The sequence below is a fragment of the Antedon mediterranea genome, chromosome 5 (assembly GCF_964355755.1).
Source record: "Antedon mediterranea chromosome 5, ecAntMedi1.1, whole genome shotgun sequence".
Taxonomy (NCBI): Eukaryota; Metazoa; Echinodermata; class Crinoidea; order Comatulida; family Antedonidae; genus Antedon; species Antedon mediterranea.
The window spans coordinates 23,095,691-23,119,295 of record NC_092674.1 but is presented as its reverse complement, the minus strand read 5'-3'; the positions used below and the strand labels follow the sequence as shown (position 1 = coordinate 23,119,295).

At 33.4% G+C, this 23,605-nt stretch overlaps 3 protein-coding genes across 3 annotated transcripts in view; 2 read left to right on the top strand and 1 right to left on the bottom strand.

Moving 5' to 3' along the window:
• Nucleotides 1–4,127, top strand: part of LOC140049635 (stromal interaction molecule homolog) — a 34,689-nt gene extending 30,562 nt beyond the window's left edge. Inside the window, exon 14 of the mRNA XM_072094576.1 lies at nt 84–4,127. Coding sequence (XP_071950677.1) covers nt 84–235 — 152 coding nt within the window. The 3' untranslated portion in view covers nt 236–4,127. The remainder of the gene's footprint in view (nt 1–83) is intronic.
• Nucleotides 4,128–6,600: 2,473 nt separating this feature from the next.
• On the top strand, nt 6,601–18,744 carry LOC140049633 (uncharacterized). Its single transcript, XM_072094574.1, has 11 exons — nt 6,601–6,760; nt 7,424–7,575; nt 7,740–7,861; nt 9,510–9,642; nt 10,008–10,078; nt 10,402–10,607; nt 13,966–14,062; nt 14,869–15,021; nt 15,469–15,641; nt 16,113–16,278; nt 16,807–18,744. Exons 1-11 carry the CDS (start codon nt 6,651–6,653, stop codon nt 16,999–17,001), a joined length of 1,578 nt encoding a protein of 525 aa, XP_071950675.1. The 5' UTR covers nt 6,601–6,650; the 3' UTR covers nt 17,002–18,744.
• A 119-nt stretch (nt 18,745–18,863) lies between these two features.
• On the bottom strand, nt 18,864–22,006 carry LOC140049634 (estradiol 17-beta-dehydrogenase 11-like). The gene is made up of 4 exons (XM_072094575.1): nt 21,400–22,006; nt 20,547–20,794; nt 19,679–19,798; nt 18,864–19,518 (listed from the first exon to the last, which is right to left on the bottom strand). Exons 1-4 carry the CDS (start codon nt 21,847–21,849, stop codon nt 19,437–19,439), a joined length of 900 nt encoding a protein of 299 aa, XP_071950676.1. The 5' UTR covers nt 21,850–22,006; the 3' UTR covers nt 18,864–19,436.
• Nucleotides 22,007–23,605: the final 1,599 nt, after the last annotated feature.

Sequence of the window (23,605 nt, the reverse complement as noted above, 5' to 3'; positions counted from 1 at the left end):
AGGTCATGTAACCTTTCACCTTTCAATATTCAATACTCCTTTTTATTACTAACTATTGATTTAATTATTTTATTTCAATTCAGATGCAAACAAGATAAAAACTAAGAAGATTTTGAATGAAGAAGATACAATGTCAAGCGACAGTACGGAAACGGATGGTGAAATAAAAAAGAAAAAACGTAAAATAAGAATTCCTGTTGTTTTGAAAAAATCAGACAAACCAAAAACATCCTAGCTACGGGCAGATTATTTGCTATCTTTTGTTCTTACAAACCTAAGATAGGAATTTTGCGTGTTAGAAATAAGCTGGCCAGTTAAACAGGCTGTTTTGAACTATCAACACAGCATGAAAAAGGGGCACCAGCAATGGATGGAGTTAGAAATCGCAATGTTACAGGTGGAACTATTGCTGTATTTGAAGATTACCAAGCTTATCCTACCATCATGACAAACTAGCTGAATTTCTACTATTAGTATTTAAAACCTTGAAATGAAGCACATGGGCTTCTTTTGTAGGACTCTTGGGTGGGCTTCTTTTTGGAGATCACTTTTGCAAACCGCAGAGAGGGCTTCTTTTTTTCAAAAAGAGGCCCAGTGGGCTTCTTTTCAAGGGTTTACAGTATTCAAGTAGATTTCTAAATTTCCTGGATCAAGCCAAATTTAGTTGAGGCCCATTAATACTGGGACGATAACAATCGGCGATAACTAGATAATTTATATTCATTTTTTCTACAGTACATCAAACGAAATTAGAAAACCTATATGTTATGGTGCAGACCATAAATTATAAAGCAAAACTGGTTTTAATTTTAAAACATACAGTACAAAGCATATAATTTTACATTGGTTTTATCAATATCAAATACAGTAAGTGTTTAGCAATGTTGGGGAGCAACAAGAACTGCATCATGGTGATAGACGGATATTCGTGTGAGTGGTTTGATACGATATATATGATCATATTCAGTCAACTCTCCAAATACCGGACTTTCTAAAACCCAGATATTCTCCCAAAACCAGACTTTTCTTGAGGACCAAAAGTCCCAAATTCATTTTTACTATTAAAAACACATTCCGAATACTAGACATATTAGGCCAGCCCAAAGGTGTCCGGTATTGAGAGAGTTGACTGTATATTATCTTGCGTGCCTTTTATAATACCTTTGCTGATCTGTAACCCATTAAATATTCTTATTTTGATTATATACATTCATAAGATTTATATATTCCATAACAAATATTTAAATTTAAATTACCAGATTATATTTAATAGGTTTTTCTTTCCTTGAATTTTTTTGTACGGGACCAATCTTGTTGTGTATACAATTTTAGTCTTTCTTTCAGGGGCGCTTTTTCAAACAGGGTGTGAAAACTATTGTTATTAGCATAGGTTGAACTATTACATGTGGGTCAGGGTGTAATGCAAGGTCACATGTGTGAACATGAACTCAAAACATTTGTTGAACTTTGCAAACGCTATATTTGCATTATTTTTAATAGTACTGTATCTTTCATTTGAACAGACCTATATTTAAAATTCATTTCCTTTATTTCGGATAGTAGTACATCCATATACAAATCATACAAAACAAAAAGAGAAAAAAATTCACCAGGAAATTAACAATAGCAACTTCCACAAAAGCAACCTTCAATATCAATTTGCACCAAAGCTGATGTAGGTTGTATTGTGGAAGTAAGTTAACTATGGTTTTAATCAGACTATTACAACCAATGTATGTTTTTGATACTACAGCCAATTTCTATTCAGGGGCACTCCTATTAAGCGGACACTTTGTATAGGGTTCTACTGATAATACTTACTATCCAGTTTAATAGATGTGTACAGAGAATAATAGCTGCAGTATTGTTTATATACTGTAGATAAGGAAGTGTGCCTAAATGTTGGATTTATCTAACATGCACACCTTGGTAGTCTACTTATTGTACAAACTGTTTATTGGAATCATAGCTGTACGTCACAACACATTTTTTTTGTGGAATATCCTATTATGAAATTAGGGTGTCAATTGTACTATACAGGTAGTTACAACATAAATAATGAAATACATTCTTAATATTATATTTTTTTTATGATTTTTTAAGTATATTGCACATTTTTTTTTAATGAAATACAGTAGAACGCTTTCTTCGGAAACCCTTATTTGGAGACACCTATTAAAGGGACATTTTCTTGTGAATCAAGCAAGGGGAAGTTCATGGGGACATCCCTGTAGTGGATACTTTGTTGTGTTCTACTGTATTAAATTTTGAAAATAGATGCAAAATGCCATGCCGATGCCTTTAAGTTTGTAGAAATTTGAATCTAATATGGTTATATTCAGACTGTTGTAGCTACTATCATTCCATCTCAATTCTCCCAGTTCACATTCCGTATACTGCCAAGAATCAATTGTAAAAGTCCAATATCTGTTTTAAGGGTACCCTACATAATACTCCCAAGAAATTTTTCATATTGTGTTGTATGTCGTTAATTTTACACCTTTTATGAACTCGTTCAGATGCATTGAGTGAGTTTATCTCGCGCGTGCTGGCGCATTTTTGTTGTGTTCGCACAACTCACTAAATCACGTGAAACGGTCGAGCGATAATATGTTAACACTATGGATAATTCTTATCGAGGGTACACTCCTTATCGAGGGTACACTCCTTATCGAGGGTACACTCCTTATCGAGGGTACACTCCTTATCGAGGGTACACTCCTTATCGAGGGTACACTCCTTATCGAGGGTACACTCCTTATCGAGGGTACACTCCTTATCGAGGGTACACTCCTTATTAAGAGGACACTTTGTTTTGGGGCCTAGAGTGTCTACTGTATGTATAAGGTTATTTGTAAACTGTAATAGAGTATGTTCATTATTACATGGTTTGGGGAAAATAGGATGTGTGTGAAAGTGTAGTAGAATAAGTATATATTATGCAATGTAATAATGTATATTGATGTCAATTATATAATGTTGTTGATAGACAATTGGTGATAAATTGGAAAATTGTATTCTAGGAAATGTGAATTATAATAACACAGTGCATTCCATTTTTAATTCATATATAAATTATCCATTTTTATAATAAAGGGTTTTTTTGTATAGGCCTATCTATATATAATTCCCTATTGTATTTACCAGAATAAAATATGTAGTAGATAATAAGTTCCTATTCCGAATAAGTTCACCAACTTTTGTCCAATAAGCGTTCAATATGTCCTACTTAAGGCCAATTTACACAGACGAACGATAACGGTAATACAAAATATAGATGACCATTTACACAAAGCGCGAAGTGGACTGGCGGTTTTCGCGGCTGAGGATGGATAGATAGATCAGGGAAGAGTTAAATTACAATTAATTTAACTCTTCCCTGGATAGACATAATCTACGTGGGACGAGCTGCGCGGTTTTCCGCTTACCGTTACCGCTCGTGTAAATTGGCCTATAGGTTAATGCTACTTAATTAGTAAGACCACCACCTAAAATAAAAGCTACAGCCGAAAGCATTTACCCAGAAATAGAGCCCAGAATTCTGAAACAAGAGAGCGCTAACAATATCGATTTTTGTTGAGGGAGGGAAAATAGACAATTTTGGAATTAACAGCAGAACTTATCTCAACAATTTACCGTCAATCTCGTCGAGGACATAGCACTGATATTGTTCCTCTTGGTTCAATTTAATCTTCAAAGATAAAAAATGATGACCTTTCTTTTATTTCCAAAGAAAATATATTTGTAGCTTATGATTTTTAGCATAACTTAAATCGGTGATGTTAAACCCTTCTTAATTCTTTAATTATATTTATTTAATTTGCTTTAACTTGTCGTGCTGGTTCATGATATTTCTATATTTTGCTGCTGCCATTGCGCTTATTGGTCGTCAAGACACGCCCAGTAACCATAATTGATGAAAGCCATTTAACAGCATCGGAAAGCAGTAAAATATTTTCCGGGTGACTATATTTTACAGATTATGAAATTGTTTTAAGATCATTATTAGTATTATTATTATTTTTGCCTTTATTTACTTATGAATTTACTTATGATATTTGTAGTGCTTGGCCTGATAAATTAAATACATAAACCATGAGATATTGCAAAGTATTATTAAAATGATACAATTACGACTATTGTTACATTTTGTTTATTTCGTGTTATTGTCTGACATTTATTCATTTAGCATCCATTCAACAATACATTTAAAATACAAACAAAGAAAATACAAAAAAATTGAAATATTAAAATTGAATAAAACCAATAAAATCGACAAGTCAATTTATTTCCAATGGGTCCATGTGAAAGTGAACAAGTAACAGGTAATGTAAAATTTCAACATCAGAGCACTTATCAAGTTTAAGATCATCAAGGAATTTTAGATCTTGAAAACGAAAAAGGAAGATGGACAGGAATTAAAAGGAAAAAAACAAATCTTTAAAGTTTGCAAATCCAACGAGGTTGAAATGAATATCAGACTTTGGATTTAAAATGTCTAAATAAAGACATTTTAGACAGTCATTTTTAAAACATCATTATATTATTTAATCAACCAACAAATAAAAAGTTTGTTTTACCATTACCATCACAATCATTAACCTGGTAAGATTTGCGCTTTTCGCATAAAATAAGAAGAGAAATAGGCCTACGCCTAATTATTTTGCTATTACTACTGTACTATTGGATTGCCGAGTGATTAGGACACTTGACTGTCATACAGATAGAGCCGGGTTCAATTCCTGAAGACTCCCAGTCCACTCAGCTGTAAATGAGTAGGCCTACCTAGTTGAAAATACTAGGGAGAAAAAAAGCGGCGTAGAAAGGAAGTGGCCACCCTACCACATAATGCGAGGCTTAGTACAATGAGCTCCTAACAGCTCATTCCCCTATGTTCAGAATGAACACGGGACTCACCTTTTACTCACATTTAAACGTATGCTATGTATTATTATATATCCATTTCATTAACATTGAACATGGTATTTTCTTCCCTTATGTTTGTCTTGTTATATTGTTATAAATATGTTTCTTTGTCAAAGATTGAAGACAAACAATACGTAAAATATTTTATTTTGAAAACTAACAACAATGTTAAGATAATTGTTTTGCGAAACTAACCCTTTTATTTTAAAAAACCTATATGTGAAATGAATTATGAAAATGAATTAACTATGAAAATGAAAATTACAAATCCCATAAAGGAGAGAAACAACATTCTGAGACCATGGAGTTATTGTAAATGTTGAATTGAAATGATGTAGGCTAAATCAGACATTATGGAACCTTTTCCATATTGTACGATGATGTAAGGAATCAGTTTACGATAATTTTCCAAAATGTCCACATTTTCTTTTGTGAAAAAAGCTGTTAGGCCTAATAATTGCGTGATAAATTTATTTTTACCTTTATGTGTAGCCTATAGATTTTGGTTGTCGCGCCCTTTTGTTGAGTTGCTAATTCGTTTGTATCTGAGATACCAAATCAATATAACCTGAATGGAGTATTCATAATGCTTAGTGAAGCGTCAATGTGTGACAAACATAATAGTGTACTACCTTCACCCGAAGAAACACGTCCATAACCATATTAATTATTATAGGCCTAGTAGAATTTAGATCAAGATGAATGGTGGTGTGCGAAATAGATTTGACGGACAACATACTAAAGGGGAGGATGCACCAGCAGACGATATGAAATCTTCTGAAGACTTGTCCAACGCAATAACTGACTGTCGACCAGAGCGACCTGCTGAAGATTGCTACCTGCCATCCTTAGCATGTGAAGAAGCATCCGATAGGAAGTCTCTTAGTCTTAATTGGGAAAGGGCATTGACAAGGAATTTTCCAGACATTCCAAAAACCTTTGAAGAGAATGTCGCTCATGCTAAAGCTCGATCAAAGGCAAGAAAACCAAAAAGAAGTTGTTTTTTTCGTATCATACCATTTTGGGTATTTTCGTGGTTTTCAAGTCTGAAATGGCCTACTTGGTCGCAAGAGGAAGCAATAAGACGAAATGATTTATATAAGAAAATTAAACGACAAGAAGAATTAAAGAAAAGGGAAAAAGAAATTCAAGAAGAAGACAAAATAAATAGGTAGGCCTATGGTTTAATAAAATATTTATATTACAAGGGCTTATAATCTAATAAAGCTTACGCACTAGTCTAATCGTATTTGTGTGAAATTATATATACATGCAATAATTGTAATAGAAAGGGAAAGTAGCTCTTTTTAAGCATCTGCTTATTGTTTTGTAGGCATGGCAATAGCAATAATAATAAATATTTTTCATAATTACATTCAAACTATATGTTCCAGCCTATGTTTTAGATATTTTTCTAATATCAAAACTGAAATAACCCGCAATATTAGGTAGCTTATTTTACACTGTATCTTTTATTAATAATGTTTTATATAGAATGTGAAATATGTAATAAAAAGATGAGAAATATTTTGTAATAATATTTTTAACAAGATGCTTATGTAGGTAGTATAACGTGTGTACTTAACGGTTTGGCACGATTGTGTAGTCTCGAACACGTTATTGTTTTCGACCATAGCTACACTGCAACAAGCAAGCTTCCACCACACACACAGCAACAATCCACCACCGCGACGAAAATTGTTAGGCTAGATTTGTTATTAGAAATGAGTTCAAAAGAACATCATTCAGGCCATGATTGCAAAGATCATGGAAAAGAAAGGTCTAATGATGCATCACGGAGAGCTACGGACATCTTTTTAACTATTAAATCGGGGTAAGTTTGGTTATAATTGCCAAAAGAAGTATCGGTAAACACTGCAGTCAGCGATGGGTCGACCGTATCTTAATCTTTTGACCAGGTGCCGGGAAGGGGATCTCGGCTTGGCACTGCTTTCCATTTTCTAGGCCTAGGCCTAGGCCTAACACAATTTTATCTCTGAAAAACATGCATTTTTGTTTGTACTTTGGAGATAGAGTATTTAATAATAACTAAATAAACAATGTTTTAACATAATGAAAAAGGGTTCATATTTGATACAACATAATAATTGATTTGAACATGAACAATTTAAAAACATGAACCATCCGATTGTAGACTGTAGATCATGGCTTAGCCTATGTATTGTATGGATTTAGATGGATCTCAATTGAGAAATACAGTAGAACTCTTTCTTTGTGACCCTGTCTAAAAGTGCACTTAAACTTTGAGACCAGCAAATGTGTTGATAAATGATGTCCAGCAAAAAAACGCAGTGTAAAATTTCTAGCTAACGGCTTGAGGGGATGCTTCTATTATCTATATTGATTTAAGGGGAATTTTCCTGTGAAACAAACTACCGTAGGGGATATTTTTTAACCCTGTGGCCAACCCCTATTCAGAAAATGCATTTCATACGATTACTGTCAATTTTGTTAATTTTTTTTCTATAAAAAATAGGTTTCTTATACGTGTACAAGAAATAATTGAAGAAGAAGGCGCTGATGTTTTAACCAGAACAGATGAAAAGGGACACACACCAATACATTGGGCGGCCCTTGGTGGCCATACCAACATCATTAGGCTTATGGTTGAGCAAAAATGCAACTTGGGTAAGAGATAAAAATATTGACAACAAAATGTCAATATTACTTAGAAAATTTGATAGATGGTAATACAAATGTGTTTATGTAATTTTTTATTTCAATTAAAGAAAATTTCCTAGAATAAAAATGTTAAGTTTAATAATTCATTATTTTTTTCATTTTAATTACAGATCCACAGAGTAAAAATGACTTAGGCCCACGTCCAATACACTGGGCATGTGTGAACGGACATGTTGCTATTGTTGATATTCTTTTACAAGCAGGGGTTAACATTGATACTATTGATAATAAGGTAAGGACTTGCACCTGTAGGTTGGTGGTTCATGTGTTTGTATTCAAAGGTCTGGACCTAGTACCAGAGTTGTAACCAAGGCAATCAAACAACAGGAAATGTGTATGCTTTCCTAGATCAAACGGAAATGTTTGGCGCCCGATGTGATTATGCCCCGCCCCTACACGTTTGATTGATTTACCATTGGCTAATTGGCTTCCACAAAATTTTATTAGGATGTACATGACTGGTAGTACCAAAACGGTACCATCCATAATCTGTACGTTATATCATTGATTTAATTCAAAAACCCTTCCCACTTTCAATATAAATTTAATCAATGCTAGAATAAATGAGAATGTATGAGATGCACTATTTTGGTACATCATCTTGTTTTAATGCATTTTAATGTCAGCATTGTCAAAATGAAATTTAACGGTACACATAATTTCAATTCAAGAAAAGAAAAAACTATTTAAATTTCATATTCGTAAAAAATCAGACCTTTTTAAATACCAGAATACAATCAATTAGCAATAAAAGACATATGGTGTACATAGCCTAGAATTCTACTGCTTTCTATGAATTCGTGAAGTCTAATTGCAGATCAGAGTCTGTTACAATAGCCTATCTTGGCAAGAAAGCTCAGTGTCCTGTTGTTAGATTGCCTTGTAACAAACAACTGTTATTACCAACTACGGTAGATATAGGTTAGATATAGTATTTCCTTCCTTTACTTCGTGATCTAGTGTAGTTGCTTTAGGATGTGTTAAAAATACAAGGAATGAGATTTCCAATACGTTATTTTACAACTGTATGTCACCTTGTCCAAAAATTTACCCAATCAACGGGAAAAAATAAAGCCCATTGTATGTCTCAGACAACAGGATTCTGCTAAAGCGTAACAATTTATTATTTTTATTTATTTTTTTTATTTTTATTTTTTTTGCCAACAAAAGTGGAAATAACTGTATTAAAACTACAAATTGTGCCTAATTTTGTTTTCTTTCATGCCTTGGAGAGACAGTACATTTTTTATATTACATTGGACTATTTAAGATATTATATAAAATGATTTACCCGAAACACAGCAGCTAGCTAATGAAATTAGAGGAACAGGAAAATGCAAAAATGATTACATAAGAGAATGCCAACATTAATCATGACATTCTAGAGTTACTGCTTTTGGAAAGAAACATTCATTTTTATATTGATTATTATAGTCATCAAAAACATATTGAAAAAAAAAAATACACTGTCTGAATTTGAACTTGTGACCCCTCTTTCATAGGGCGAGTAGTAGCAAGTACAGTACAATTAAAAGTAAAGTAAAATATTTTTTATAATATATTATACAGCCCACTACCCCATAACTAGACTTCCTGAAAAAAAAAAACTAAAATAGGACCCCTCCTTTGGGACACCCATATTTGGAAGACACTCCTATTATGGGGACACTCATATTCAGGGGACACTCCTATTCAGGGGACACCTTATTAAGGAGCAGTTCCTTGTGAAACAAATGAGATTGTTGGAATTACCATATTTCAATTTATTAATTTATACGCAATAAATATAACAATATGTGTGTATATATTTTTGATACAATAGTTTCAGAGATAATACTGTAATATAAAAGACATTTTTCACATTTGTTTTTTGTTTCCAGGGTTGTTCACCTTTGATCATTGCTTGCCAGTATGGGCAGACAACATTAGCATGTTACCTAATGGCCAAGGGTGCTAGGTTACAGTTGACCGACCGTGAAGGCGATAATGCACTTCATTGGGCTGCATTTAAAGGTACTATGCAAATTAGTTTTATGCAAATTAGTTTTTTTATTCAAGATATTTTTTAACTTATGGAAATAAAATAAAGGTAACTGTATTACATAATACATTTATTTATTTTGTCTTTTTGTTTTTATTTTTCTGTTAAACATTTTAAATACAAAATATTTGTCATGGTAAAATTTATTTTTGTATGTACAGTATATTAATTTGCTGTGAAATTTAAACTGCATTAAAAGTAATAAATAATAAATTATTTGTTTTATAGTTATATTCTGTGATAAAGAAGGGTTTTTAAGTGTTGATGAATTGAATAAGTTTAATTTTGTTATGTTTTTAGAGTTATATAAATATATGTATTTATTTTTCTGTTCTAGGCCATTGTGAACTGACGAGACTTCTAATTTATTCAGGTTTTAACCCACGGCAAATTGATAATTATGGACAGGTATTGAATTTATCACTATCATAGTAATTATCACTTTAAAAAAAAATGATATAATACATACAGTGTCTGGAAAGTGTTTTGCATTTGAGGAATGTTTATAGGCATATTGTATTGAGCCTTGTCTGCTTAAGGGGCGTGTCTTCAATCTGGCATATCTGATTGGTTGATGACATGCAACTCTCCAAGGTGGCTTGCTGTTGAGCTATGATTGTGTTGGAATTGACAATATAGATGTATAATATTTTCATTTCATATACATTTATTCATAAATTTATATTTTTATTAAAAACAAATGTCAGAACCTCATTTTATTGTTTTTTCAGACCCCTCTCCATCTTGCTTGTATTAGTGGTGACCTCAATACTGTGAAAATGCTTTGCGAGCAGGACGGTGTAGATATTGACCGACCAGATCACAACCAGAAGACGCCATTAATGTTAGCACAGGGCCGCAACCATAAAGATCTCATCTCATATATTGAAGGAGAGAGTAAAAACAAGGCTAGCTTTATCCCACAAATCAATTTTAAGTACGTATTTTTTGTTTTATTTATTTAAGCGTATAATGTACATATGAGGGAATAACCTGTATGAATGCGCTGCTTGTACAGCATTTATTGTCAAATATATAAAATATTTAAAATTTGAAGTTTGTACACAGACAAAGCTCTTAAAATAAAAAAAAACCATCAAAAAACACGATAATGAAAAAGCACATCAAAAGATACAAAGAGTATACAGGCAAAAAAGAAATTCCAATAACTAATTGTCATGATGCTTACAATACGGTAAGACACAGTTATAGTAATACTAATCGTATCTAGATGTTTCACTGTTATATATAGTTATGGATTTTGGAATAAATGACTTTCTATACAGTATCTGCCAGTTTGAGTGTAAAGAGACTAATGATGGGAGAAATTTGGATTTTAAAAATAAGGGATGAGACGGATGTGCGAGTATACGCTCTACCATTTTAAGGGTCGCAACTACATATTTAGACTTAATGTCGCATACGTTTAACTTAGCTTTTTTACTAGATTTTTTACAAATTCTCTCTAGGAGACCCATGTCATTAGCTGTACGGCTATCGCCCCAGACTATAAAACAAAAATAAATCACACTGGATATCATCGAATTATAATATAATTCAATAATTTTTGGATCAATATTAAATTTACGTAATTGGTGCATTATGTACAATGGTTTTTTTCCTTTTTTATATAGATATAGTGTATTGGGGGTCCAATTAAGTTTATCGTCCAATACAGTACCTAAATATTTACACTGAGAAACTATATTGATCCTATCATCACCAATCTTAACTGCGTTATGGGTTTTATCATTTCTAAAGTCAATTGATCATTTCACATGTTTTTTAAGTGTTTAGAATTAAATAATTGTTTTTACACCATTTAGTAAGATGCAAAACTTCACAATAATAATCGTTTCGTTCACGAGAGGCGTTATCAGAAATTAGACCAACTAATGCAGTATCATCTGCATATTTGATCGCCATGCAGGATTCGCACACAGGGTGGTAATAGTTTGTGTAGAGGATGTATTTACTTGTTGAGGAAGGAAGGAAACTTCTGATCCAAAGGGTTAGATAAGGATTCATGTTGAGTTGTTTAAGTTTAGATAACAGGGTATGATATTGAAGAGTATTAAATGCTGATGAAAAGTCAATAAACAGGAGACGGTAGTATGTGCTCTTCTTATTTAGATGTTTCTGAATTGCATGGGGTCCAACTGAAATTCAACTACGTGTTTAATCAAATGAGAAATAAATCGTTTAAAGCATTTCATAATCAATGAAGTAAGTGCTATTGGTCTAAAGTCATTTAACACTTTTACAGATTTCGATTTAGGTAACGGTACGATCAACGAGTGTTTCCAAATCGATGGGACAACCGAAGAGTTTAAAGAGATTTGAAATATAGTTTTGTAATATGTAGACTACTGTAACTGCTGTGCACATTCTTTAATTAATCTTCCGCAAAGCTTGTCAACACCAGCGGCTTTCCTGGAGTTAGTTTTACGGAACAGTTTTGTTACGTCATTAATGGAAATACAAACTTTATTTGTGGGGCAAAGATTGTTACAAAAGTGTGTTATGTTATTTTCAACATTAAAGGAGTCGAATCTAGTATAAAAATGATTAAGAGACATTGCAAGGCTGCTATCATCATGTCCAGGAAGCGACAAGTGTGATGGAAATGTGTTTCAATTCTCTTTTTAAATCTTCGTTTGCCTTTTTTAATACTTGATTTAAGTTTACGTTTAGCTATTTTCGGTTTAGAGACATCATTACTAAGATAAGCCAATCTTTTTATTTCTAATGGCAGCTTTTACACCCTGATCAATCCAGGGTTTGTCATTAGAAAAAAGTTTAACTTGTTTGTTGGGATAGTTAGGCTTTCACAAAAAGTTATATATGCGGAAACAGTCACAGTTAATTCATCAATATCACTTGCCGATTCCGTGAAAACCTCCGAATTAGTTGCATCAAGACAGTTCTTCAAATGCTCGATATGCTCTGGATACCACAACTTTACGTGTTTAACTTCAGGTTTGCAAGACTTCTTTAATTTTTGCTTATAGAGCGGAAGTAGTTGTATAACATCATGATCGGATTCGCCAACAGGAGGAAGTTTTATAGCGCCGGGTATTGTTCCATAACAAAGATCGAGTGTACTATTGCCTCTAGTAGTGCACGTAACAATAACATACTGTTTGTAGTTTGGTAATATTCTGTTTAGGCAACAATGATTAAAGTCGCCAAGTATGAAAGTAGGACTTCCTGGAGAACGGGCTGAAAAAACTTGCTCCTGTTCGGCAATGTGATTAGTTTCCGTCAGGAGGAATATAAACAAGAATAATTGTTAAACATCCAAATTCCCTTGGTAGATAGAATGGCCTCAGGGAGATAGAGAGCAGTTCAATATCAGGATATATTAAGGTAACAGTTATATCAGACACCATTTATTACTCATGTAACAGCATACTCCACCTCCTTTAGTTTTATTAGCAGCTTCTGTGCGATCACATCTTACTATCGTATATCCACTGAGTTCCACTTGTGTATCGCTAATGTCTTCACGGAGCCATGTTTTGATGAAACAAAACAAATTATTTCGGATTCCACGGTCATAATTTATTAGAGCAGACAGTTCATCTATTTTATTGCACAGAGATCTATCGTTGGAGAGTACGATGGTTGGTAATGGTAGTCTGTTTGGTCTCTTTTGTAATCTGTGCTTAATGCCACCCCTCCTTCCTCACTTACGTTTATAGGTTGTTTGCCTGGTTGGTTGTTCTGAACTGCTATCTGTATTGTTGAAACACCTGGTAAGTTCGGTTGGAATTCCGGCAATGACAGACTCACACCCGTGGGTGTTACGTAAGCCAAACAATACATCACACGAGTACATCAACGGATTACTACGTACAAACATTCCTTCTGGGGGGCAATTAATTGATGAAATAAATAGGTAACAACATAAAATAGATACATAAAACGTATCCCACCACCACCACAAAACTTTGATAGAAATCAGATAAACGATCACTACAAACAGATATTTAAGAGCTTTCAACAGTGTACAAGCATCGCTTGAAAGGACAGCGCCACCTTTACAGTGCCCCATCACTTTATTGAACAAAGTAAATTTAATCGCTATCCCAATAAGTTATTTTATTGTTTTCAGAGTAGGCCTGTGTACCTACAGTATTTCTTTCCAAAAAGGTAATCAAAGACAAACAGTTGTTTTAGGACAGAAAAGAATTGAGTAGGGAAATAAAAGAAATTCTCTCTATATGGTTAGAAAGAGCAGTTAAATTTTTTATGTATTACTAAAAATATTTTCTCTCTCTCTTTTTATTTAGGAGTATTATATTTGGTCCTGCCGGCAAAAGCAAAGGTCCTTTTCTGTTTTATATTTTCAATGTTTTATTTTGGGGATACCCAATGTACATATTTAAGGTAATATATTGGTTCTTTGTAAATAATTATTAGATTATGAAATGAAATTAAGACAGTACTGTAAATCAGTTTTTTGTTTGTTTTGGAAATGTTATGGTTGGTTCCTAAGACTTTATTACTGTATTTGAATTCCTAGACAAAAGATTTATTGATATTTGAATTTATAACTCTGCCTAGTATTAACACATTAACACAATATTATACAATATGAATTTCAACTAAAATATCTTTTTACTTGGCAAAATTAATTTTTGTCAAGTACTTGCTTTGTTTGTTCGCACGATAGCATCCACATTTGTTTAAATTATTGTCCAGAATGTTGGGGTGTTTATAAGTATATACTTGCAGAACATGCGTATTGATTTTCAGAAGAATTGGTGACATCACAAAAGCTTATTATATTAAAGTCAGAGGTACCTGTATCTTCATTATGAGCTGAAATATAAAATAGCACGCCCTCTGTATTCCTTGGGACCTTGCACTAATGAAGGGCTAGTGTTGCCCGAAAGCTCTGCTAATTTTTCAGGTTGTTTTACTTTATCGTTTTGATTTAGCTTTTTGCTTATTTTATTTTGTATCTCAATTGAGATCCAGCCACTGATATACCCACAGCATTGTCATTACTTGCCTTTCGATTTATATAACATGGGGCCGAAATATCAAGTAGTGAGCCATCTCTCTTTAGAATATAGTTTTCCCTGATATATTTTTCCAAGTACTTCACTCAGTTGTTTCTGAATGCTTTCATTTTTAAATTAGCAATTCTGTTGTCAAAGAATTTAATATCACATTAAATTTTTTTTCAGTGTGTGCCGGCTACCTTTGCCCTTTCACCTGGAATTCATTATCTATTTATAGCTGTTAATATTGTCATGTGGTACATGTTGTATAAAGCGTACACAATGGATCCAGGGTTTCTTCCAAAGAATTCCTCAGATTATGATCAAGCAATTAAAAGAGTAAGTGCATTTAGAGCAAGGCAATCTAACAACAGGACACTTGGCTCACCTTGCCAAGATAGGAAATCGTAACAGTCTTTTGATCTTATGTCTGGCTGCGAAAAATACCAACAGTACTGTACTACGGACATAATCTCCGCTGCGTGCGGTGTCTGTTAAGGAGTGTGGAACTGATCGTGTCGCAGCAACAGATAAACCCTTTTATCTCTGGAGCTCAGCATCCTGTAGATTGCCTTGTTTAGAGTAGCTTGTAGTAATACAGTAGAACTACTAATTTGGGACACTCCTATTGAGGGGGACACTTTCCAACTGAACAAGGGGAAATATATGTTATAAAACTACGACAAACCCTAATTCTGGGGACACCCTTACTAATTGAATACTTTGTTTGGTCCTGAATGCATAGTTTTGCTTTCTATAAACCAGTATTTCAATTTTGTTTTACAGGTAGCTCACTTTGATGAATGGAAACAGGGTCAAAATCCATTAAAGCGTCTGTGTCATACGTGTCATCTGGTTAAACCAATGAGAGCCAAGCACTGTCGTATATGTAACCGATGCGTAGCGCATTTTGACCATCATTGTCCATATGTGTATAACTGTGTAGGATATAGAAATAGGTAAGTCGCTCTATATGTTTTGAATTGTTGTTTTTGGACAATAACGGCAGAGATTATGAATCCATTGATAAGTAACAAATGTTTGGTTTGATAATTTCTATTTCAAACGTTTTCATACAACATGGCGTCAGAGATTATTAATCATCAGAAAACGATATGCTCCCAAACCAATTGGCATTGTGACTCCAGAAAGTATGCTAGTAGTGGGAATGTAGCTTGGTGGTTTATGTGCTTGCTTGCCTTCCAATCCCAAGGTCCAGGGTTCAATCCTGACCAAGTGCAAGAGTGGTAACTCACAACTTTAAACTCCACTACCTTAATACGAACAATTATAAAATAGTTTATCCATACTTAATATCCAAAGTAATTTGTACGTAATCTTGAATATATTTTATAATTTTAATAAGATTTGTATATGGATGTACTATCTGAAATAAGGGAAATGAATAATATATTTTTTTCTGTTTTTAGGACATACTTTGTAGGCTTCACAACTTGTGTGTCATTGCTATCTTTATTTACCTTTTACTTTTCCTACATCATCATCAACTTGGAAGGCTGGAATGTCTTGTATGCCATAGGCATTGCCGAATGCAGTTTCTTCGGCCTAATAACTTCTGGTTTATGTTTTGCCACGGTAAGCTTTTTGAGAATTAACGTACTCTAATTGTGATTCTGTTATTGTTTACAATACACTCCAATTTGAGACTGTTACAGCTATTTCTTAAAGCTAGGTACCCACTCAGAATTCCAATTTGAGGCTATTTCTAGGCTAGGTGCCCACTATTATGCAACCAAAGTATTTAACCCATAAATACAGGGGCTTTAGATGATTTTGGCTCATCGTTTTTTTTAGTCATTTGTATTGCGTTTATGTCTTTGCATCTAATAGTAGGAGCTCTTGTGGGACATCTACATTCAGGGGAAAATTTACAATGAAACGAATTAGTGGAAATGTCTATTTTAACACGATGGTCAACCCTTAATAGACACCCCTTGGTTGGGTACCAAATGTGTCCCTTAATAGCGGATCTATTGTATACATATTATTGTTTTGTCTTTTGTGAGAGCCCACTTTGAACTATAGATACTTTTTAAATAACTCCCCTTCCTAAGCCATGCCTTTCTTCACGTTCTTATTTAACATACCTTTTTTATTTTCCAGTGGTTTATGGCAATTACGAATACCAACACAAATGAACGAATCAACTATAAGAAATATGATTACTTAAAAGACGCTAACGGCCACTACCACAACCCATTTGACCGAGGTATTCGTCATAATTTCCAGGAATATTTCCATTACCGTAAACCAATGATAGACGAGGAAGTTGAAAATATTTATGCCTACACTGTGTAAAGCTTTGTCTACACTATCAAACTAGTTTGACAAAAAAAATGTGTGATGTGCCCAAATATGGTATGGTATCATCATGTTCATATATGTATATGGGCACATCACATTTTTTTGTCACATAAAGTTTTGATAGTGCATACACTGTAAAGATTATTTATTATTATCTTTAAAAAAATTCGAACTTAAAATGTGTCGAATTAGTTGCTTTGATTTGCGGAAAGCATGTGTAAAAGGTATATTTTCCTTGCTGTCTTTTCCCCAAAGCAACTTGCCAATACATAGGCGAGAGCCATATGCTGACGCAGGCGGATAGGTGGTACACACACAACCCCCCCCCTCCCCTTCCTCCAAAAAAAAAGTCCTATTTCCTATGTGTGCATATGGAAACCAAAGTGCTGTTTCTTATAAAAAAAAAATCCTATCCCTCTGGAATGGTGAATTTGCACCCAGAAATTTAGAATTCATGTTTAGAATCATCTACGTGTCAATATTTGAAAAAATCCTTACACATTCAGATTATATAATTAATTATATATAATTAAGATATATTAATCTGAAATTTGTAGCAAAGTATTATAATAATATAAATGGCAAACTAAAATTCTGCTCATTTGAATATAAAATATCCATACTGAACCTTCCTTTTTTTATGCAAATGTGGTCAAATACGGAAATTAATTTTTAAGAATTAAACAATTATGCATGAACTTGTAATGCATCACAGTTAACATAAATTTTATTTTGTTAAGTTTTTAAAACAGTTTTATAGACGAGGGTTTTTTTGTAATTTTTTTACTGGCCTTTCAAAATTAACCTGTCAGAATGAGTGTTTTGTGGTGTTGATAGAATTATGTCTTTGTTTTATTAGATATAAAAAATAATATTTCATACAAACTGTATTCAATTTAAATTAAGTATATCAAGGCCTTAAGTATAATTATAAGTGTATTCTAATTCCAAACACACATAATTGTTAACCCGATTCACACACAAAAAAATCAAAAAGTAACATATTGTTACAAACTGTTATCTTGGTATCTTGAAAGAAATCTGTAAAAGTCGAAGATAGCCAGGTCTCGGGTCCATTCTATTGTCACCACAGATTGATATCTTCATCAGTACTTCTATGAATGGATGGTTAGGTGGGAACACGAACGCTAGTTGATCATACCCAGTACCGTTTTGATCGTACGATTAATCGGGAAACCACCTCACGACGGTATTTACAGGCCTCGGCAATTCTGAAATTCTGATACCAATGTCAAATATAAAACGCCATTTAAAATAATATATCAACTGCTAATATAATACAGTAGAACACCTCATTTGGGACACCCCTCATTTGGGACACCCCTCATTTGGGACACCCCTATTCAAACATGCCTATTTAAATATACCTCTATGCAGAGACACCCCTATTCAAACACACCCCTATTCAGAGGACATTCCTATAAAGCTTGGTTTCCACTAGGACACAATACAAGAATGTATACTCAACAGTGGCAAATGACTACTCAGACTGTTGCTTGTGATTAGTCAAATTATGTTATGTTACGCATATTATTATGTGCTTTCAATGCATCCTAGTGGGAATCAATGTTTAAAGGGGAACTTTGTTTGGTCCTGAGAGTGTCCCCTTAATAGAGGTTCTACTGTGTTTGTAGTCATCACTTGTTTATAGTATTGATTATTTGAATGTAAATATATTTTTTCTAAATAGTTTTGTAGATATTCATTTACTTATGCTGTGTATTTATATTCAACCGTACATTGGTTGACTTTACTTTATTCTCTAAAACAATATTAATAATAATATTTAACAGTACAGTAATCAATTTTTATGTTCTTTTTTATTTATTTTATTTATTTTATTATTCCTAGATATACAATATTAAGTATATTTTTCCTAAAACCAGGACAGTTTTTTTAGGGTTTTTTCGTGTGACTTGTCCCTCTTTTTAATGTTATTGGTCCACCAGTTGGTGTAAAATGTTTTTGTCTGAAACAAATTAATTAAGCTGGAAGTATTATACATATGAAACGCCTTTAGTGCCAAAATATGTGTTTGTATAACCTATATAGTATACCCCTGTCACAGCACGCGACCCTTCTGTTATAAAATCCTCCCCACTACTCTGTATGTTAGACATATGAGACTTCTTTGCATAACTTACGATTCCTGGTTGTTGGAAATTGAAAACAGGATCTACATGATTTCACCATGGAGGTTATCTCCGTGATTTAACTGAGTCGGTTGCATAATTTTTCTTTTAACATACAAAGGCAAAAATCATTAATACACACAAATTATAAAAAGCAATCTTACAAAAAAAAACATAATAGCTTTGTCTAGTTCAAAAAAGAATTGATTATATAAATACGATGGAACAATTTGAACCAATTCGGCTACTCGTTCGAGTTCTGAAAATCGTGTTGAATTAGTGGCGGAAAGCGGACTGTGACCGCACGTTTATGGCAAAGAACTTCTCTAAAACATTCTGTGCCTGGAATGGCAGTAACCTGCAAAATGAATAAAATCATATAAATATACAATTATAATATATTTTTGCAAAATGTATAAATTGAGTTTAGACATTTTTAAAGTTGTATCGCCTTTGTTCCATCGGTGATGATATTACTGATAATCATATGATTTCACTTGAGACAACAAGCCACTTACGTTTTTAATACTGCTTTTAGGTTCCAGTTAAAAGGAATCATACATTCTCGTTTTTCTCTTAGAATCGCGTCGACCACAAGATTGGCTACTTCCTCTTTCTTCAGAATATCATCACCATGTCTATGGAAAAAAAGGATTGACATTAGCTCCATTATCGTTCCATTTGGTTGTCGAAAGCATTGATGTTAGTTCCATTTTGTTGAAAGTGTTGATATTAGTTCCATCGATGACATTTTGTTGATATGAGTGATGTTTGTTCCATTTTGTTGACATGAGTGATGTTTGTTCCATTTTGTTGACATGAGTGATGTTTGTTGAAATGATCGATGTTAGTTCCATTTTGTTGAAATGATCGAGGTTTGTTACATTTTGTTGAAAGATAGATCAATTTTGTTGAATGTTAGTTCATTTTGTTGAATGTTAGTTCCATTTTTGTTGAAAAATGAGTGATGTTTATTCCATTTTGTTAAAAGGATTGATGTTTGTTCCATTTTGTTAAAAGGATTGACGTTTGTTCCATTTTGTTGAAATGATCGATGTTTGTTCCATTTTGTTGAAATGATCGACGTTAGTTCAATTGGTTGAAATGATTGGTAATTGCATTATTTACTTTTAGGTAAATGGAACATAACTCATTGTTTTTTGTTTAATGTATTGATTGATGTTGATTAGGTAGAGGACACTTTCCGTGAAAATGTTTGGTACCTACTAGAGAGACGCAACGCAAGAACGTAAGTTATTTGACCAATGACAAGCAATGGATTATTCGCATTGGTCAACTCGCTTGCGTTTTTTGTCGTGTCTACGTCCTTGTGTTGCGTTTCTAGTGGAAACTAAGCTTTAGTTTGTAACACTACGACCTGCTTACTTGATTGTGATACCGTGAATAAAACCGGTATCAATGAAGAAAGGACATATAAGAGTAGTTTTAACTCCAGTGTTCCCCGTACTTCGAAGTTCACAATCTAAACATTCCGTCAATCCGACAGCTGCGTACTTGGATGCGCAGTAATCCGTTAAACGTGGGATGGTTCCAAATTTCCCCGCCAATGATGAGACTGTTACTATGTGTCCGTAATCGTCCTCCAACATGTCCGGAAGAAATGCTCTTATTGTCTATGAAATATTCAGAAAAAAAAAATCATGTATTTTACATTTTGTTTCTATCATTTTAAATTAGTTTCAGTTTAAAATAAATGTATTGAGCCAACTTCATCAACGCATTCCGATCCTCACTCGAGTTCCTTTGAATTACATTTACAGAGAACTAACATTTGGGAGCTTTAAAGTGCTGGAAAACGGAACAATGAAAATGGTTCCCCTGTATCATCTTCAATTTTAGTAGTATTTTATATAAGCGCTTTTTTGTGTAAAACGCTTAGAAATATTTGTGCTAGGCGCTATTTAATACGTTAAATACTACTGTTTCAAGTTAGGTGCTCCTAAAAAACTACCTTGTACAGTAATTATAGAAGTGCCAAAAGTTTGAAAAGTTGTTGGGATTCTGGCTTAGGATCTTTGAATTATGCTCAGGCCTGCGGAAAATCCGGTTATATTCAATTTACTATAAAAAGTAAATACAAAACTTTCTTAACACAGCAATGCTATTATTTGCCTACGGTCGATAAGATGGACAAAGTGAAATGTGACGCGTTACAATCACACCGTATCGCGTTTTACACTTTTCTTAAATTTAAAAAGAAAACATTTAAACTACTTACCCAAAAATGAGAAAGTGTATTTACTTCAAAGGTTCTTACGATTTGCTCATCGGTTAGTTTGCAGATAGATTCACCCGAGAAAACTCCAGCGTTGTTGATGAGTATATCAACTTTACCAACTTCACTCTTCACGACTTTAGCTGCGTCGTAAACTTGTTCTTTTCGTCGCACATCCACCGTAACAGCATAAGCGTCACCGCCCATCTCTTTCACTTCACTTTCCGTTTTCTCATTGCCTTCCTTGTTGATATCCCAAAGCACAACCTTAGCTCCAAGTTTAGCAAAGTGTAGGGCGTAGAGACGGCCCATTCCTTGGCCCGCTCCAGTTATTAGTACGGTTTCACCCGCTACATTTTTGCGTTCCGAAGGCTTGAAGAATCCGTAGATACCTTCGCACGTAGCAAAAATAACCCTAAGTACTGTCACTAAATACTGAAATAAAACAAACATAATTTAAGTATAAAAAGTAGACAACTATTTAAAAATTAGCACTCCTGAGCACATGTGCTAACGGTTACAAAGTCCTCTTGACACGTTGGCCAATTTACCCTAGTTGTTCGTTATGCCTATTTTTATTATCGATTTTCTTATCGTTTTAAGCCTATAGATTCAGTAAAACCAACTAACAAGGAAACGCAAAGAATGGCGTGATTTATATCTTTATCAAACAGACATCTTGCAAACATAACTTTTGACCTTGCGTAAAAAATATAGTGAATAGGAAATGAATCAGAATGAAAGTAAATATTGCAATATATTTGTAAATGTTATCAAATAAAGCAATAATCGCCGGGCATTGTGAAATAGCTGAGTGAGAATGAGAAGGACGACGACACGTCCATGATTATGAGGGCCCCTTGATTGTCGGCATATGCTGTTTAGGGTCACCATCACTAAATAAGGTTTAATAAAAAAAATTGTTGTTAAATAGAGTGAAAAAGTTGTTGAATGGGGTGTGTACTTTTTCCTCGGGGAGGCGTGTGTTGTTGAATGCATGTCATCTGCGCATCGTACGCATACACTCTCCCACTATTAATTTGTGATGACGCTAGTTACAATCCGTTATACTTGATTAATATTAATGAATGACGTAGTAATGCATAAACGAGAATTAAATTTATCATTTAAAGCTCAAGTACAGGCATGAATTTTAAATATAATATCCTTAATTGTACATAAATCAAAATGTTTTTAACAGAATTCAAGACGAAAAAACATGAATTTCCTTTAATATGTTCAAATACAAATATTTGGCAAAATTCTGCCATAAAAACCAGGAAGGATTTTTTTCAGTAGTTAGGTAGTTTAACCTAATGTAATAACATCCCTGGTGACTACCTGGAAGGTAAAAAAAGATGGTGGAGATACGGTGGATAATTTTTGCTATAGCATGAAAATAAAAATCTGAAGTTGAATAAAACCAGAAATGTAAAATTCAAGTTTTATTACATATATTTAGTCTAGTCATCTCAACATTTTTTACCACACCGTTTATTTTTCATAGCATTTTAAAATGCCTCTCTATTTACAAAATTTGTGTACAAAAGAATATAGATTTTACTGTGTAATTTGAACTATCCCCCCACTGATAAGAAAGTGCTTATTTTCTTGTGTAACTCAAATAAAATCCCAATATGAAGCATAGGGGAAACTATAGATCGATAATTATTGGAATGTATGATCAATAGACATTTTTTGCCCGCACCTGGCCTTTAAGCACCTAGACATTCCATTCGATTTAAACAACATTTTTACACGAAAAGTATGCAGAGTAGGCATTGTTGTCTCAGTAGTCCCTAACTACAAGGAAAAATAACAAAATTCGGTTAGATTATACAAAATTTGACTGACCGCTACATTTTTATGTAAACTAGGCCTATGCTAAATTTGGTAAAATTACGTTTAAAAAATTACTAATTTTCCTAAATTATGCTTAGAATCTTAAATTAGGATCCCTGAAATTGAACAACCAAACATATTTGGATATCCACTTATTTTTTCTGTAATTAAAAACGTAATAAAATGTAATCTAGGCCTACATAAACTATATTATTTTATCATGTTAAGTCTCAATACCGTATAAATTAACACGCCCTCTCTCAGCAGGCGAAATACTTTTTAGGTGTTAGCGCCCTCAATAGCAAAGATCGTATAGCGCCACGTAGTGGCGCAAGATATGGAACTGACGCTCGAAAAATGATAATTC